Source organism: Drosophila mojavensis, unplaced genomic scaffold (assembly GCF_018153725.1).
Source record: "Drosophila mojavensis isolate 15081-1352.22 unplaced genomic scaffold, ASM1815372v1 contig_36, whole genome shotgun sequence".
NCBI classification, from domain to species: domain Eukaryota; kingdom Metazoa; phylum Arthropoda; class Insecta; order Diptera; family Drosophilidae; genus Drosophila; species Drosophila mojavensis.
Genome location: NW_025318858.1, coordinates 24,817,117 through 24,833,303, shown reverse-complemented (window position 1 = coordinate 24,833,303; position 16,187 = coordinate 24,817,117). Strand labels below are relative to the sequence as shown.

Here is a 16,187-nt window from a genome sequence, read left to right as displayed (position 1 = left end):
ATAATAGAGAAACTCAAGTAAGCAACGCGTATACAAATTTTAAATTAATAGTTTTCATATTTCAAATTAACAAATCAAATATTTATACAAAGCGAATAGCATATACACAATATATATGAATATTTCGTTTGCTGCTTAAGAATGTAAAAATGGAATAGAGTTTTTAATAATATATTATATGTACTTGAAATATACTAGCGAGAGCATAAAATTATTGATTGTTATACATGCATTATATGAAAGTTTTCATCTGTAGCTAGGCAAAACAATATTAATTAAATCAATTCCCATTATATAATAAAACTATATATATATGAAATTATACAGAAATGAGTTTTATTTAATTTTCTATGAACAATTCGGTGACATTCTAGACATGAAACTGATTTTAAAAACTATCGATAGTAGAAGTTATCGATAAAGGAAAGAGAATGACTGTTCCATTTGTCCCAATCATCTATGCTGTGATTTAAATGTCACGTTCAGAAAGTGAAAGTTGTGTCATTACAAGGCTACTTACTAATTTGGATGTGTTCACTATCGTGGCAGGCTCTGTTTGAATAGTACGAATAAAAAATATTAAAAAAGCTTAGTAGTACGAAAAAAAATATTAAAAAGATTAAACCTTTGCAGTACGAAAACAAAATATATTAAAAAAGCTATTAAGAATAAAATATATTAAAAAAGATTGAACCTTGCGAGAAATATATAGCTACAATGGAGATTGGACCCCTGACTTCTGCCGATATAAAGCAGTTGTGGAATCAGGTGGTCACTCAAACGGGTGTCGATAAATACAACTCTGACGAATGGCAAGGACACTACGAGCAGTTCTGGAAGTGTATGGTGACCACCTTGGAACCATACGTAGTGGTTCAATCTGTAAGTACAGATTGCAGTTAATGAACATGATATTTCAGTTGCCATCCGCGTTTACAGGTCAAGCAATTCCTCCCCGGTTTAGAAATTGATGGCGAGCAATCCGATGACCCAATCAAACCTCCGCCTCAGACGTCGACACAGGTGCAGCCGCCTGTTATATCGGATTCAATATCGGCGCTACGAATACCACGTGTGAAGCCCGATAATAACTCCACAGGAAGCGTGCCATTTGACCATATACCAGGCGGTATACCAAATGAGCTGAATAGTGAGCCGCAGCCGCTTCCACGTCAGGTTGGTATTGTTGTAGATGTTCTGCTTAGCCGTAGTGTAATAATTTAATATTATATTCTATACTACATACAATATACTACTATATGAGTTTCTGCAGAAGCCTAGATTTGAGGATTATATGGAGCAACAGCCACGCAATGACCAAGAAGAGATAAGTCAGTGGCATCTTCAACAGCAGCAAGAGCAACTTGCATGGCAAGATTTAAATAGCCGAGCTGGAGGAATTGGTCCAGTTAAAGGACGAAAAAGGTCACGCGAACGTTATCCACATCAACAACAAATTGAACAACAATATCTTCAAGATGATGGTCAACAACACTATAATCGTCAGCTAGAGTTGGAAAAACTTCACAATGCGCAACTAACGGAACCGATTCCTGGACAGAACAATCAGGAACAGACATTGTCCGAGGAGTTAAAGACGAAACGGAAACGATCTCGTCGTGCACATCCGGACAGCCAATTGTCACCGAAAAAACTTACTCTAGATAATGTGGAGGATTATATCCAAGTAAACGAACTGCTTATAATTGTTTTTAAGTTTACTCATTAAGAAACATTTATTATTTACCAATTTTTTATTTTTTATGCTGAGAATCGGTTTGTAGCCTCTGTTTCATTATGTCAATATCTAACTAATTTATTTCATAGCAACAAGAGGGCTTTAAGATTTTCTCCAGCGAGGCCGACCGAAAGAAAGACTTGCTCTCAAAGCTCAAGTCCGAAGAATTTTGTATATCGACATTTATCAGAACTGGCAATGAGAAAATCGATTCCGTTTCCGATCAAGACGTGGAGAATATACTCATTGAAGATATCTTTCAGCTAGCTGATAAAAAACGAATCACCAATGACAAGTCGCCAACAGAAACGATTCCAGAATCGCCCTATAACTCTGACGAGCAAATCGATAATTGGCTGCAAAGTTTCCATGTCGAGCAAGCACCACCCCTTGAACTCAACGCAGCTTCCATTACAGATTTCTTCAAACACTTACCGAAGCTACCGAAGCTAGTTGAAAAAACTGATGGGATAAAATCTGTAGTGGGGAATGTGTGTTTATGGGACCCTATGGAGGCGAATAAAGATCCACCAAAACCTCAAGCACACAAGAAAACCGTGAAAGGGGATAAGCAAAAACCAACGAATAAATCGAAGCAAGGAGCCTAAGGCAAGTGAATTCATGTATACCATAAATAAAACAAAAATAATTAATTTAATTTATTGTGTAGGGTATTCAAATGTTCTGCTCATCGGGTGCAGCCCATAAGCAGTTTACAATAGAATCCACCTACGGAGAGTTCCATGTCAAGCAGTGCGGATGCTTGAATTTCAATTTTAACCGTTAACTTTAATCAAATGGTAAGCAGTGCAGCTGTTGGTCGAGTTAACAAATACAAATGCAAGTACACCCCCGATTCTCATTTCGCTGTCTGATTTATAGCACAAAAGATCGTTTGCGGCTAGAGGCAAACAAAACATGTAAAACACTTCACATAAATTGCATCAAAGGGACACTACAGAAGCGGCAGCAGCAGCAGCAACATCATCAACAGCAACAACAACAACAACAATATTAACAAAGCGTTGTAAACAAACGTTGTAGGCTGCAAACCAAAATTGAATTTGCGGTTTTGGCGTGTGGGCCAAGTTCCAGTTGTAGTTGGGCGGACAACTCGAACAAGTGCGTATCAGGTATCTATGCGAAAGGCCGTAACACGTAATATCCGATGAGACAATGCGGCAAATAACTGTAAATGAAGCTAAAATGTGGTCAGCAAATGCGGCAACCGCACAATAACAACAACAACAAAAACTGAAGTGGGAGCACTCTGGTTAATGATGTTTCCACTAGAAGTTACCGTCTAATCAAGGCTGGAGCTGTTGCACGATTCAAAGTTTTCCATTAATACGTATATGTATATGTATATAATGCAAACATTTATTTACTTATTTTTAAAATTTTTTTTTTAAATTTTAATTTTTGTTATTTTATTTGCAATCTGTATATAATGCAAACTTAAATGTAATACACACAATAAATTACACAATATAATTATACATTATACACAATAAACTATATAGCCCGAAAAAATCCTCTTTTTTAATTCGTCTTGGATGAAGTGGGCATTTCGAAGTGCCATCGATAAGAAATTACTCTAGTGGTATTGGATGTATTTAAAAATTGGATACTCTATAAATAAATTTAATAAACGTCTAAAAACTTTATGGAGAAATCAATGCCAAATTAATTTTAATAGGTGTATAGGGTACCAGCGAATATCAAATGTAACACTTTAATTAAATTTATTTACACTCCAATAACTCCAATATTTTCACATCTGCTTCGAGTATTTATATCCCTTTTAAGCCCACATCAATATGTACAGGGTATTTAGCAACAAAACAAGTAACATTCTAATGTGAGCTGCCAGCCAGAATTGTATTTCCCCACAGATTAAAAAAGAAGCTACATATTATGCCTACCTAACATTTACATGCCTGGATTTGTCGAGACCCGCGGCAGTTGGCAGCCTGGCTGTGGTGCGATATGGCATGCGGTTAGTTGTTGACCATGCGATGATGACTGACCGACTGACTGACTGACTGACTGACGTGACAAACTTTTTACCACTGCCTGGCGGCGGCCGGTGAAAGTTCGCAGTCCAGGCAGTAGATCATCAGCCAGCCATGTTTAAATGTTTTAAACAGTCTTCAGAGCCGAAGCGTGCCAGAGACATGTACAACATTCGCTCAGCCAGCAGCTCTAACTGGAGCAGCATTAGCAGCAGGGGGTGCTGCAGTGCGGCAGGATATGCAATATGGTTTACACGGCACACAGTGGCAGGCCGTCAAGTTGCGGTTGCTGAATGTGTGTCTGTGTGCCTGTGTGTATCTGTGTGTGCGTGCTGCATGTTTTCTCTTGGGTCAGGCAAGGTCTCATTTCAGCTGAGCTTTAAGCAAATGTTTAATTAATTAATATGATTATTTATTATGAGCTGCCTTGTCCAGATTATATTTCTACTTTGAATAATTTAAATAAACGGTAAATATGAGATTCATGTTTTTTTTTGTTCGAAATGAGTGGAATATGATTGAGTGAAAAGGACAGAATGAGACGAATGTGTATACTACTTTTTCGCAAGACGAACATGTTGTGTCTCATGCCGAATGACTGAGTATAACGAAAGAAGAGCAAAGTGAAATGAAAACTTCGAAAACACTCGAACTACTCAAGTAGTTCGAAGAATATTTTGTGTATTCATTTTGTGCTTTGAGAAATTGTGAGCAGACGTGCGAAATGGAAGCGGAACCTGCAGGAAAAAATGTATGTATTTTTCGGCAAATACCAGCGTGTTGTTTTTGTGTTTTGTTTTGTTTAAAGCTTGTGTTTTAGTTTTACTAACAAAATGTGTAGTTGTGACTATCTATATATGTTTTCTGTGTTGATATTTGCAGATTTAATATTTATTTAATTTAATTAATTAATTATTTAATTACAGAAAAGCAATGTTCAATAGCTTCCAACCCTGATAGAATTAAAATAAAATTATGTTTTTAAATTCGAATATTATTAATTAATTATTTGAAATAAATATATAAGTTCGAAATTCCACAACAAAAAATACATTGCACACATATTTCTTTATTTTTTCCTCTTTCTTTTAACAGATACACACAGCAGAAAACAGCTGACAATATTCGAATGTATTCAATATACAACATTTAATAGCTTCTGCTGCTCACTCACTCACTTCGTTTCTTTTCGGCTATATTTTTGTGCTGCCGAGAGAAACACGACTTCAGTCGCTCACTCATTCTCATTTCGTTTTGTACAAGTTTTCAGTCAATTCAATGATGACTTTGTACAGTTGAATGTGCTTTTTTTGCCATTCATGCAGACGTATAATACATATATTTATACCCTGAACTTATTGAAAATGAGATATCAGGGTATAATGATTCTATCAAGTGTATGTCTTAGATATATATAATATTTATATGTATATATATGTCGATTTAGGTCTGTCCGTCCGTCTGACTGTCTGCCCCTAGGCATTTTCACGAACTATTTCTTCTAAATATTTCTGCTAAGTATTCCTTTTATTTCCTCTAAAAATGTCTCCAAGTATTACTTGCAACTATTTCCTCCAAGAATTTCATTTGACTAAGTATTTCGTCCAAGCATTTCTTCTAGAATTCTCCCCAATTATTTTCTCTAAGTCTTTAATGCTTAGTTGAACGTTAATTAAATATTTCACTTCTTTTTACTGCACTGCACAACTGACCTCCATCAGGCCTGGGTGACTAAACAAATGCTGCAGCTGCTGCCCTTTATATAGGGGGACTTACACTCAATCACTAAGTCGCTCTCAAATGCTGAGCCCGGTGTCCGGTAAAGGTCGTTGCAGTCGATCTTTAATTGACCAATGGGAAGGTTCTCTGCTGCTTCAATTACTCTCCGTTTCGCTTCGTTTTACTTGAATAGAAATATCAAATGAGTACCGCTGCATACATATAGAGAACTTAAATGATCTGTAGTTCTCCTTCGTCTCTTGCTTTCTCGTAGTCAGGTAGTCTCGACTAGAGCATTTATTACATGTTTTTTTTAGAAGCTTTATGCATTTATTTTTAAGCACGCATATATTTTATATATATATATTTTTTATTTTTTATAATTTATTTATATAATTTATTTATAAATTCTAGTCATAATTATTTATGTATTTATTACAGATTATAGTTAACATAAAATGAGGACTAACTTAAAAATTAAGCACCGGCAACTGCGGCCTTCGGCTTTTTTGTATATATTTATATATTATACATACATATATTTATATTTTATATATATTTTCAAGTATTGCAATGGATGACTTCTCTCTTTTAAACAAATGAATGCAATTATGACAATCAGTAGTGATCGACCAAGCATCATTATTAAATTTGACTTTATCAACGGCCACACACACACACACACATAGTTAAACAAGGGCAGCATTGTGATGAAGTTGACCAAGTTTTAATACCCGTTGCTGGCCATGTTGCGCATATGTAATCCCATTAAAATCCAATAAGTTAAATTATTTCCATTATTATTATGTGAGCGCACTTTGTCGCCTGTCGGCTGTCCAAGCTCAACTTTGTGCGTCCAGCGTGTCCTGATGACTGCTCGAATGGGCGTTTATCTCGCATTGCTGGTCGGTCAGCTGCTCTGCTGCTCTGCTGCTCGGCAGCTCTGTCCGAGTGGCTTTTGTTGACCAGTCGGCGGCACTTTTGACCAATATCTGCAACACTTCAAACTCATCCCGGCCATTCTGTGGTTACGGCCATTGGCTTCTGTTGGCCATTAAATTGCATTACGGCCGACAATCATTGTCATTGTTGTTGCTGTTGCTGTTGCTCATGTTGCTGCTGCTTGTTGTTGTTGTTGCTGTTATTGCTCTTGCTCCATGTAATTTCTGTAATTTCGCTGTCTGTCCTTGTCGTTGGCGTTTTTAATTACTTTGCATTTTGATGCGTGCTAATGTTTAAGCCAGACCATCCGTAATGCCACTTAAGAAACGTCTTCTGTTTTTTTATTTTAATTTTTTTTTTGCGTAGACTTGCGACATATTGCTTAATGGATTTCTATAGAGTATGAAAAGGTGGTTCTTGAGTCGTTTATTAAAGTTATTTAGTTGAGAATGATTATAAAATTAAATTGAAAATAGCAATTAAAATATTTACTTCATTTAAAGCCTAGAGAGCAAACCAAAAATTCCATTAGGCGCTTTGAATTCGTCTGGCTAAATAAATCGGGAGAAAAGTGTCGAGTCGGCCAAAAATCGAAACGGAAAAAACACGCGCATAAGCAACCAAATAACAGTAAAACTATAGTAAATTTGCTCTACGACCAATTTAGAGTTTTGGTCGCCATTCATCGTAGATATTTTTTCGCTGCCAAATGGCAAAAGAATTGTAGCAACAACTTTTCGATTTTTTGGCACTGTTAAGCGCTTATAACACGCATACGCCGTGTATGCCAAACAGTCAAACAACAAAACCAATGGAAAGTATGTCGACTCTGCAGTGTGGGTGGCCGCTCAACCGGAATGGGAGTGCCTCAATTTCGGCGCTTCATGAACATGCGGCAGAAATTAGAAGCCAAACGATGCGAACTGCGAAACCCGCAAAACACACGACTGACAACGGAAATTGTGCGAGCGTCCAATAATAAAATTCACACAAATAAAATACGGCCCAAATATTGACAACTAAGAGACTGGCGACAATTGACAATATTTATAGAGTCGGGAGCATCAGCGAATGTTAATATAATATGAACAGAAGTCACGCCAAGTTATATGTGCCCAAACCTAAAATGTTTTGATGGAAAAAACGTTGCAGTTTCGAAATAAAATTTACAGTTGACCAGTTGACATATATTTTAACTATATATAAAACAAAATTGAAAACATGATAATTTTTATCGATTGTATTGATATCAGTAGAATTTTTAAAATAGTTAAATAGTAGCATTTATAATATATGAATGTTATGATATATAGATTAAGAAAAAGTGAGAAAAATAATTTTAAAAGTTGTAAGGGTGCATATAGTATGAAATTTATTTATTTATTTATTTATTTTATTTAATAAAGAATAAAATTAAAATTGCTAATATATATATGTACAAACGAAAAGATAATTTGATAAAATCTCTCAGATCAAGTGGTGTTAATATAAATAGACAAACATATATGTAAGCAAATATAGACTTTCATTTATATTTTCTTCATTCAATAAATTTCCACAAGCTCCTGAAACTACGTTAACTGCATTTCTATTGCTCAAAGGGTATAAGACTTGTCCGGACAACATTTGGTTGTACAACATATACCAAATTGAATATCGTATAAATATGTGCAAGCAAGTTGGTCTGTTGTTGCGTGATTGCCAGCAGAATTCTCTCAACATGCTTAGAATCTGTGCACAGCTTCTCTTTCATAAAGGTAAAATGGGTAAATGAAAATTCATAAATTTTCCTGTGGCTGTGTGCTTTACTAATTTTCACCAGTCGAGAGCTTTTACTATGGGGCAATAGAAATGTTAACAGATATTCACTTATTTGTTGTTAGTCGAAGCATATGTAGACTTTGTAAGATAGATTTAGATAGATTTTTTTTTTTTTTTTTTCAATTAAATTGTACAAAGCTTTCATAGATTTCATTAAAAATGATTTACATTTAACAAATATTAAGTTGACGCTGAGAAAAAAAAAGTTTCGGTAGGGTAACAACCAAAAAGAAATTTAAATCATTAAAAAATTAGAACTTTCAAGAGCGTTTGCTGAGCTATGCTGTAATTCAGTAATACTTTCATCTATTTAATATTTTAATTACACTCATGTATTAATTAAAGCTATGTTCTTAAATAACTCTAATTATTACAAGTTTTTACCAAAGTTTTGCCAAATTTATTTCTATAAAAACATATTTTTTAATTTTAATTATGATATTGCAAATGCACAGTGCAAATACTGCACGTGCATTTGTACATTTGTAGTTTATTGAAATGAAAAATAACACAAAAACTGAAAAAATAAATAAATAAATAAATAAATAAATTTTGTAAAAATTGTTAAGCTGCTTGTAAGCCGCAATGCAAATGTGGCTTTAATCAATTAAAAAATTTTGCGCTCTGCCAAAAGTTTGTTTTGCATGTGTGTTAGTGTGTGTGCGTGTGTGTGTGTTTGTGCGGCGGCTGTGAAAACAACAATAGAGCAAACACAAACACAGCAACAACAACAACGTTAGCAATCACACTGTGAGGAGCTTACACGGGGCGTATGTGCAACTTTTGTGGCCTGCCTGTCATGGCTAGGCGGCTTTTGCCAAAAATGTTTTCGAGCTGCGCCTGTTGTTGTTGTTGTTTTTGCTATTGTTGCTGCTATTGTTGTTGTTGTTCTGCGGTCTGTTGGCTCGACTTGACTTTTGGTTTTCGCAGAGCCTTTTCGAAGCTCTCGTGGCTTTGTTTGTCCTTGCCTAATGTTGCTCATCATCTCATTGTTGTTGTTGTTGTTGTCGTTGACTACGCTGAGTCTTATTTATGTGCCGCTATTGTTGTTGTTGTTGTTGTGGTTGTTGCTGTTGCCTGTGCCGCTGTATGCAAAGATAATAAGATAAATGTTCTCAAAGGACTGCACGACACTGTGCCCCATCGTTGCTTATGCAAAAGGACATTTGCGCAAATGTTTTGTGATAATAAATATAACTCTCTGTGGCAGCACATCTCTCTCTCACTCTCCCTCTCTCTGCTCTCCCTAACCATCCAACTACCACCCACCACTATTTTATAGTTGTGCAAAAATAGAAAACATGAAAAACGTAAAAAAAAAGTTGTATATATATGTGTATATATGTATTTAAATATTCATATATGTAATCACAAAATTTAGCATTTATTTCAGTTTCATGTCTGCGGCTTGGAAATAGTTTTCGCTGATTGTAATTTATGTTAATTTTGTTCACATTTTATTTTTCGGCTTTCTAATTGAAAAATACATTTGCCTATCGGAATATGGCTCAGAAAATATTATGATGAAATTAATTCCATACAAATGCCATGTATAAGAGAAGAGTATATAAATTGTACATATTGGAAGAGGATTGGGCAGACCGATCGAACGGATTATATATTGAAGTCAGACGGCAGAAGTCAATTTTATATAAAAGAAAGATCTATGAGGTTGTGTATCGAAATGTATATCGACTGCCGATTGAAAATATATAAACTCTAACTCCACTTGAAGCCCGACATGTCTGTACAGTCTTATATAGGCTCAAGCAACAGACATATCGAACTGGTTTCTGTACAGTCAGACTTATATAGAAGATGATATCAGTCCTATATAATTCAGTTAGATGGAAATACATATAGACTTCTATACACTTCTATGGAGTCAGCATCTTTAGGGGATCAGGCAGATTCATCAGTCAGCTATATTTGTCTCCCATAGAGCATAAGTCAGATTATCTCAATCTGATTTTTAGAGAATTCTATATATAGTTATATATACAGTCAGATCAACAGACAAGTAGTTGGAGCTGATTTCTATATAATTATATGCTTGATCTGACTTCTATAGAGACTCAGCTGCTTTGTAATTTCTATACGGTTGATTATTATTATTATTTGCACATGTATATATGTATATAGGTATAGCAGCACATATGAACTCGATCGGATATCTGGAAACAGTAAACAGTGCTCGCATTTTATTAGCTTTTCGACACTCTCTGGCATTGGTACATAGTTTGAACTTATCATTTTGTAGTTTTGCAGTGCTCTGCATAAATTTGCGAAAATCAAATTAAACAAACATTTTTGAGGGGGGTCTAGTTTTGTAATGAATTTATAACAACATTTCTAAACATTTGCTAGCCATAAAAGCGAAAAACGAATTTGCATAATTGACATTTCGCCCGGCCAGACCCAAAAAGCCGCACAGCCAAAATTTATTTTTACATGGGCAACAACATTTTTCAGTTGCTCTCCTTTCCCCTCATATTCCCCATCATGCATCTAGTCCCTCATGCCATGCTCTCCGGCGTGTATCGCTGTTTAAAGTGTGTGGGTAATTCAATTTTGGCTACTGCTACTTTAGTTAGTTCAGCTATTTTACATAAATAACTAGCTGAAGTTTTGAGTTGGACTCCAGAAAAAATTGCGAATTTTTGCTCAACTATTTAGACAAGTTGCAATATATTTAATTTTTTTACAGTAATTCCTAAAATAATAAATAATTTGCAATTTTCTTTGCCTTGCATTTCACTTAAATCACGGGAAAGCAAGAAATTTCCATCATCTTTGCCTTGGCCATGTCATGAAGTGTTGTTACTCGAATGGCCAAGATGGAGGCGCAAGCATTTCCATAATTAAACGTACAACGCATAATGGCACCTTAATGGCTAATGAGTTCCATGGCAAGAATGGAAGGTGAGGCGAAGACGGTTGACTGGAGTGAATTCCAACAGCATTTGCATTTCTTTTCATTTCCATCATGACGTGCAATGGAATTGAAAATTAAGTCATTAAGATGAGCAATGGTCCAACTAGCCCACTGGCCAACGCCACGTATACGTATTATTAAAATGAAAGACAATGAAAACAAAGAAAGGAAGCTGGCTGCCGTGCTAGAAAATACCCTGTACGAAAAAGGTGTGGAATCAGGTGGGAATCTAATATTGAAATCTCTCTCTCTCTCACTCTTTCTCTCGCTCTTCCTCTTTCTCTGCCTCTCTCTCTCTCTCTCTTGGTTAAATTTATGAGCTATTATCTGTATACAATAGTCTTTTTCCTTTCCTGCTTACAGGGTATATGGCAAAACAGCTGCCACAGACAAATCATTGTTGTTGTTTGGGCGCGCATCAAGCGCAGCATTCATTCACATTTGCATACAATTATTTTCGTATTAAGTCAAACGCAATGTGAAAATTCGCGCAAGCAATGAAATTGTGATTTGGTCTTGTGACAATTGTAATTTTTCACTCGCTTGATTTCTTGGTGCGGTGTCCAGTGCGACGCCAAAGTCCCGTCCAAGTCTTCAATTTAAATGATTAAAGATTTTGTTTTCCCGTTTCGTTTCTGTTGTTTTATTTTGTATTTGGCCCGCCATCACGTCGAGCATAAATTTTTCATTGTATTGACTTGAGCCTGACTCGGTCGCAGCGTCCCTTTGGATATATTTTACACTCAATTGCCAGTGGGTCATGGGATGACCAATTGGGTTTATGACCAAGGCTCTATGTGCCCAATGCTCTGTGTCTTGTTTGCTTGTTTTCTTTCGGTTTTTTTTGTTGTTTTTGTTTTTTTTTGTTTGTTTATCTCTTTTCTTTTATGAGGCTTTTCATTTCACTTCATTTTGTTAATCAATTTGTAGAGGAGGCGGGCGGGGTTTCTCCCCAAACAACAGTTAGCATATAGGACAGTCGCCAGAGAACCGATAAGAGCCTCAACTGGGCTCGGCGCTCATAAAAACGGCTCTAAAATCGAGTGAGTAAAATGTTAAACTCGAGCTGGCTCCGAGTAAATTACAAACAAATGGATTGTTGACAGTTTTCTTGTAAGGTATCAACCAAAATACATTTGATATAAATAAATAAAAATGTTTTCTATAGATTTTAATGATAACGACAGGTTTATTTGTTCAAATAAACTTTGTTTTGAACAAGATTAAATATTATTTGAATTTTTTTTTTTATGATTTGATTATTGGCGTCTTTGTGGATTTTAGATAGGCATACATATAAGAAAGATATATCATATATAAATTTATTCGTTTGATGTTTTGTCTTTTATGATTGATTGATTCATGATTGATGGTGGTAAACTTTTTATTTAAAATATAACTTTTTACCCTATTCAATAAATTCCTTGCAATTTTTTTTCCGCCTGGATATTGAGTGATGTTTTTAAACGGTTTTTGGCCAAAAAGGAAATGTTATTTTTGCCTCACTTTGTTGCATATATACATATGCATATACATATATATATTTTCTTGACGCGTAATTGAAAATTCGGTGCACCATTGATAAACTGCCAATGCACGGAATGAGCGAAGGATTCGTGATAAGTTTCTCTGACAGAGCCAATCATTTGGTCGCTCCTCCCCTACCCTCACTCTATCTTTCCCGCTCTATGGCTCTCGCGCTCTCTCTCGCTCTCTCTGTCTGTCTGCTTCCCTTGTGGCTGGCTGGCTACGTGTTTCGCGTTGCAATTTGCAGCTGAGCTCATGTGCAAACGAGCAATTTCGTGGGCAACTGAAACGAGCCGCAACGAGCGCAGTTTCTTTTGCTGAAAATGCAGCAGCAGCTGCTGTAGCTATTGATGCTGCCTGTGCTCCTGCTGCTGCTGTTGTTGCTGCACTCATTCAATCAATATATTTTGAGGTTCAATTGAATCAAATGCGATTTATGCAACCTGCCCGCTGCCGGCCGCCCACCGCTCATCGCCGCCTGCCTCTAAGTCCCCTCCCTGCTCAGTTGTTGGTTATTAATTTTCCAATTAGAGCTATGCCAAACCTGCCTAATTGCTCTCTTGTAATGCGATCCCTGGCCAGCAGTATGTGGTCATCATTGAATGACGCATTCCGCTCGGCTGATATTTCAGGCATCTAACCTTACTCGTTGCACTCGACATGTGCTGCATTTTGCATCTGGGCTATGCAGCTCGAGGTTAATTATTCTATTAAAGATTTAGATGATTCAAATTAGGTGACAATAAACAAAGCTGTTTGAGATTTGTGTTATATGCGAAGAGAAGAAAATATGTAGATTTAAGTGGAGTTTTAGATTTAAGTATACGTTCTATTAAAATGAAAGACGAAGAAGTATGACTAAGTCTGCTAAATGACTATCATATAATATGTGGAAGAATTATTCGCATTGCTTATTAAATGCATGAGCACCTAAAATAAAATAACAATAACTCAATCGCTCTCCTATTGGCATATGATATAAAGTATATAACATTTAAAATTTGTATTTCTTCACTTTCAGCTTTACATATTACGAATACTTTGCAAATGTCAAAGCTCATAGGAATTACAGCTGGCACTGAATTTAATAAGCCAAGCGTAGCTTAACATGACAACAGCTTTAATCTTGTCGCATCACTTTGGCCTTAGGCATACCCTGTACTCAAAGAGAGTATGCTGTTTGATAAAATATAAATGTAATATAAATGACAATACCTGGCTTGGAGATACTGCGGTCTGTGTGCCGAATTATGGAGTATGAAAATCTCACTTAGACTCAAAGCTAAACTTATAATTTGAGGGAAGAATCTAAATAGATTGTAGTATATATTCTATATATGCATATAAATAAATACTTATTTCAATGGCTAAGTCAAATCTGAAAATATACGAGAAACTCTTATAATAATTAATATTATAAAAATAAGAAAACAATATATGAATGGGACAATCACCATTGATGATTTTTTATACCCTGAACCCATTTTCAATGGGAAATCAGGGTATAATGGTTATGTTAAATGTATGTAACAGGCAGAAGGAGGCGTGGCAGACCCCATAAAGTATATATATTCTTGATCAGGGCGACGAGCTGAGTCGATTTAGCTCTGTCCGTCTGTTCGTATGTTTGAGCGCGTCGATCTCAGAAGGTATAAGAGCTAGAGACTTGAAATTTTTTTCCTAAGTCCCTGTATAGCACGCGCATATCGAATTTTGATTTAAATATCGATACCTTATCCCGTTATTTTCTTATCGATTAAAAACATTATCGAAAACCAGTAATAAATTTATATCTCCTTCATCTTTAAAAAAAAAGAGTCTCCAAATTTTGTATGTATACTTATATGCATTTTATCCAATTTCGATTTTTTCCTAAATTTACCCCCCCCCCCCTAATTCACTCACCCACCCCCTCACCCTCACATTTGTAAAAGTCCTATTTCAAATACTAGGGACTTGTGTTTTGGCAGATAAATGCACATCTATGTTATATTGATAATCTGAAAGTTTCATGAAGATAGTCTATTCACAAGAAAAGTTATTAAACACTTAAATTCCCATAGTAAGCCAACACTGCAGCCAATGCGTGTCTATGCGTGCGTACGTATGCCTGAGTGTGTGCGTGTATGTGTGCATATGCGAATAATTATTGATATATCAGTTGATCGAAGGGTTCAGGAAATCTCGTAGTCGGGCAGTCTCAACTCATGAATGGAGCTCGTTAAGAGCTGATCAAAAATATATATGTATATACCTTATGAGATGTGATCCATTTCCTTCTCCCTGTTACATTCATCATAACATTTCCCTGCTTCAATAATACATGCCTTGATTTGGCATTTTCCATAGCTTCAGGCTATAAAACTGGTTGAAATCTTAAAAAGGCTGCCATTTCAAGCTATGCATCGTGGAAGTCACTTGCTTTATCTTTGTCGCAAGTCAATAGTAGCTAATGTTAACTAATCGCTAATTAGGAACTAAGCAACAATTTTACTACCATCTGTATTATATTAGCTGTATTTATCTATCTCTTAGGTATCTCATAGGGTATCTCATAGCTTCATACTGCCTCTGCCTGCACTAGCTTGCACCTTTGTTTAATGGAGCTGCGCGCAACGCATTACGCAAACACCACATGAGACCACGACGTGAGTGAAATGGCGAGAGAGGGAGAGAAAGAGAGAGTGGGTGAGTGTGTACTTAAGTATTTGTTCATAATATTATGGCAGGCGTTGCGGTTCATTTGGTTAATGCATGCAGCCCGAGCCTATTATTCACGACTGCATAATGCGTGTGAGTGTGTGTGTATGTGCTGTTGAGTGTATCTTTATATGTATGCGTGTATCTGCCTTTTGTTCGGCCTGACTTTTTGTCTAGGCAGTCGATAATGGCCTCACAAATTCCACTGCTGTCCAAATATGATGAATGCATCCAAGAGATACATACATATGCATGTGCATTGTCTCTGCTGCCACAGAAATTCATCAGCTGCTGTTTTGCAAGGCGTTGTAAGCTGCTTTCACTAAAGCCCTGTTCGATTACAATAGTTGCCTGCCAAGGCGTATACTCCATTAATTTGCACGATTATCAGGGAGCAGCTTATTACTGTGAATTTTGATAGCTGCGATAGAATAGAGTACAAATAATATTGGTTATTCTACTAAGTGTGAGAGGAGCTCAAGCAAATTCGACTTTCAGGTGCGACAATGAGGTATCAGTCAAAATAAGAATTACATATTAACTATGCATGAATTAACCAACTCCACACGCCTGACAGAGTTTAGACTATGAAATAAGACAAGTTAATACGACTATGAAATTCTTTTACTTTTATTTTTTATTTTTAAGTCTTTGAGATTTTAAACACTGGTGTGATTACTTTAGTAATTTATTTAGTCGCCAACTCATCTCGTCATCACATTTATGATTTATGAATTTAAGAAACATTTTTTATGCCGCAGACATGTGTTTTAAGACGCTGTACATTTAC

The 16,187-nt window shown here is 36.0% G+C and overlaps 1 protein-coding gene across 1 annotated transcript; it reads left to right on the top strand.

The window, feature by feature from the left end:
- Window positions 1–489: 489 nt before the first annotated feature.
- On the top strand, window positions 490–2,346 carry LOC6577745 (involucrin). Its single transcript, XM_032729333.2, has 4 exons — window positions 490–882; window positions 940–1,176; window positions 1,274–1,687; window positions 1,828–2,346. Exons 1-4 carry the CDS (start codon window positions 718–720, stop codon window positions 2,344–2,346), a joined length of 1,335 nt encoding a protein of 444 aa, XP_032585224.2. The 5' UTR covers window positions 490–717.
- Window positions 2,347–16,187: the final 13,841 nt, after the last annotated feature.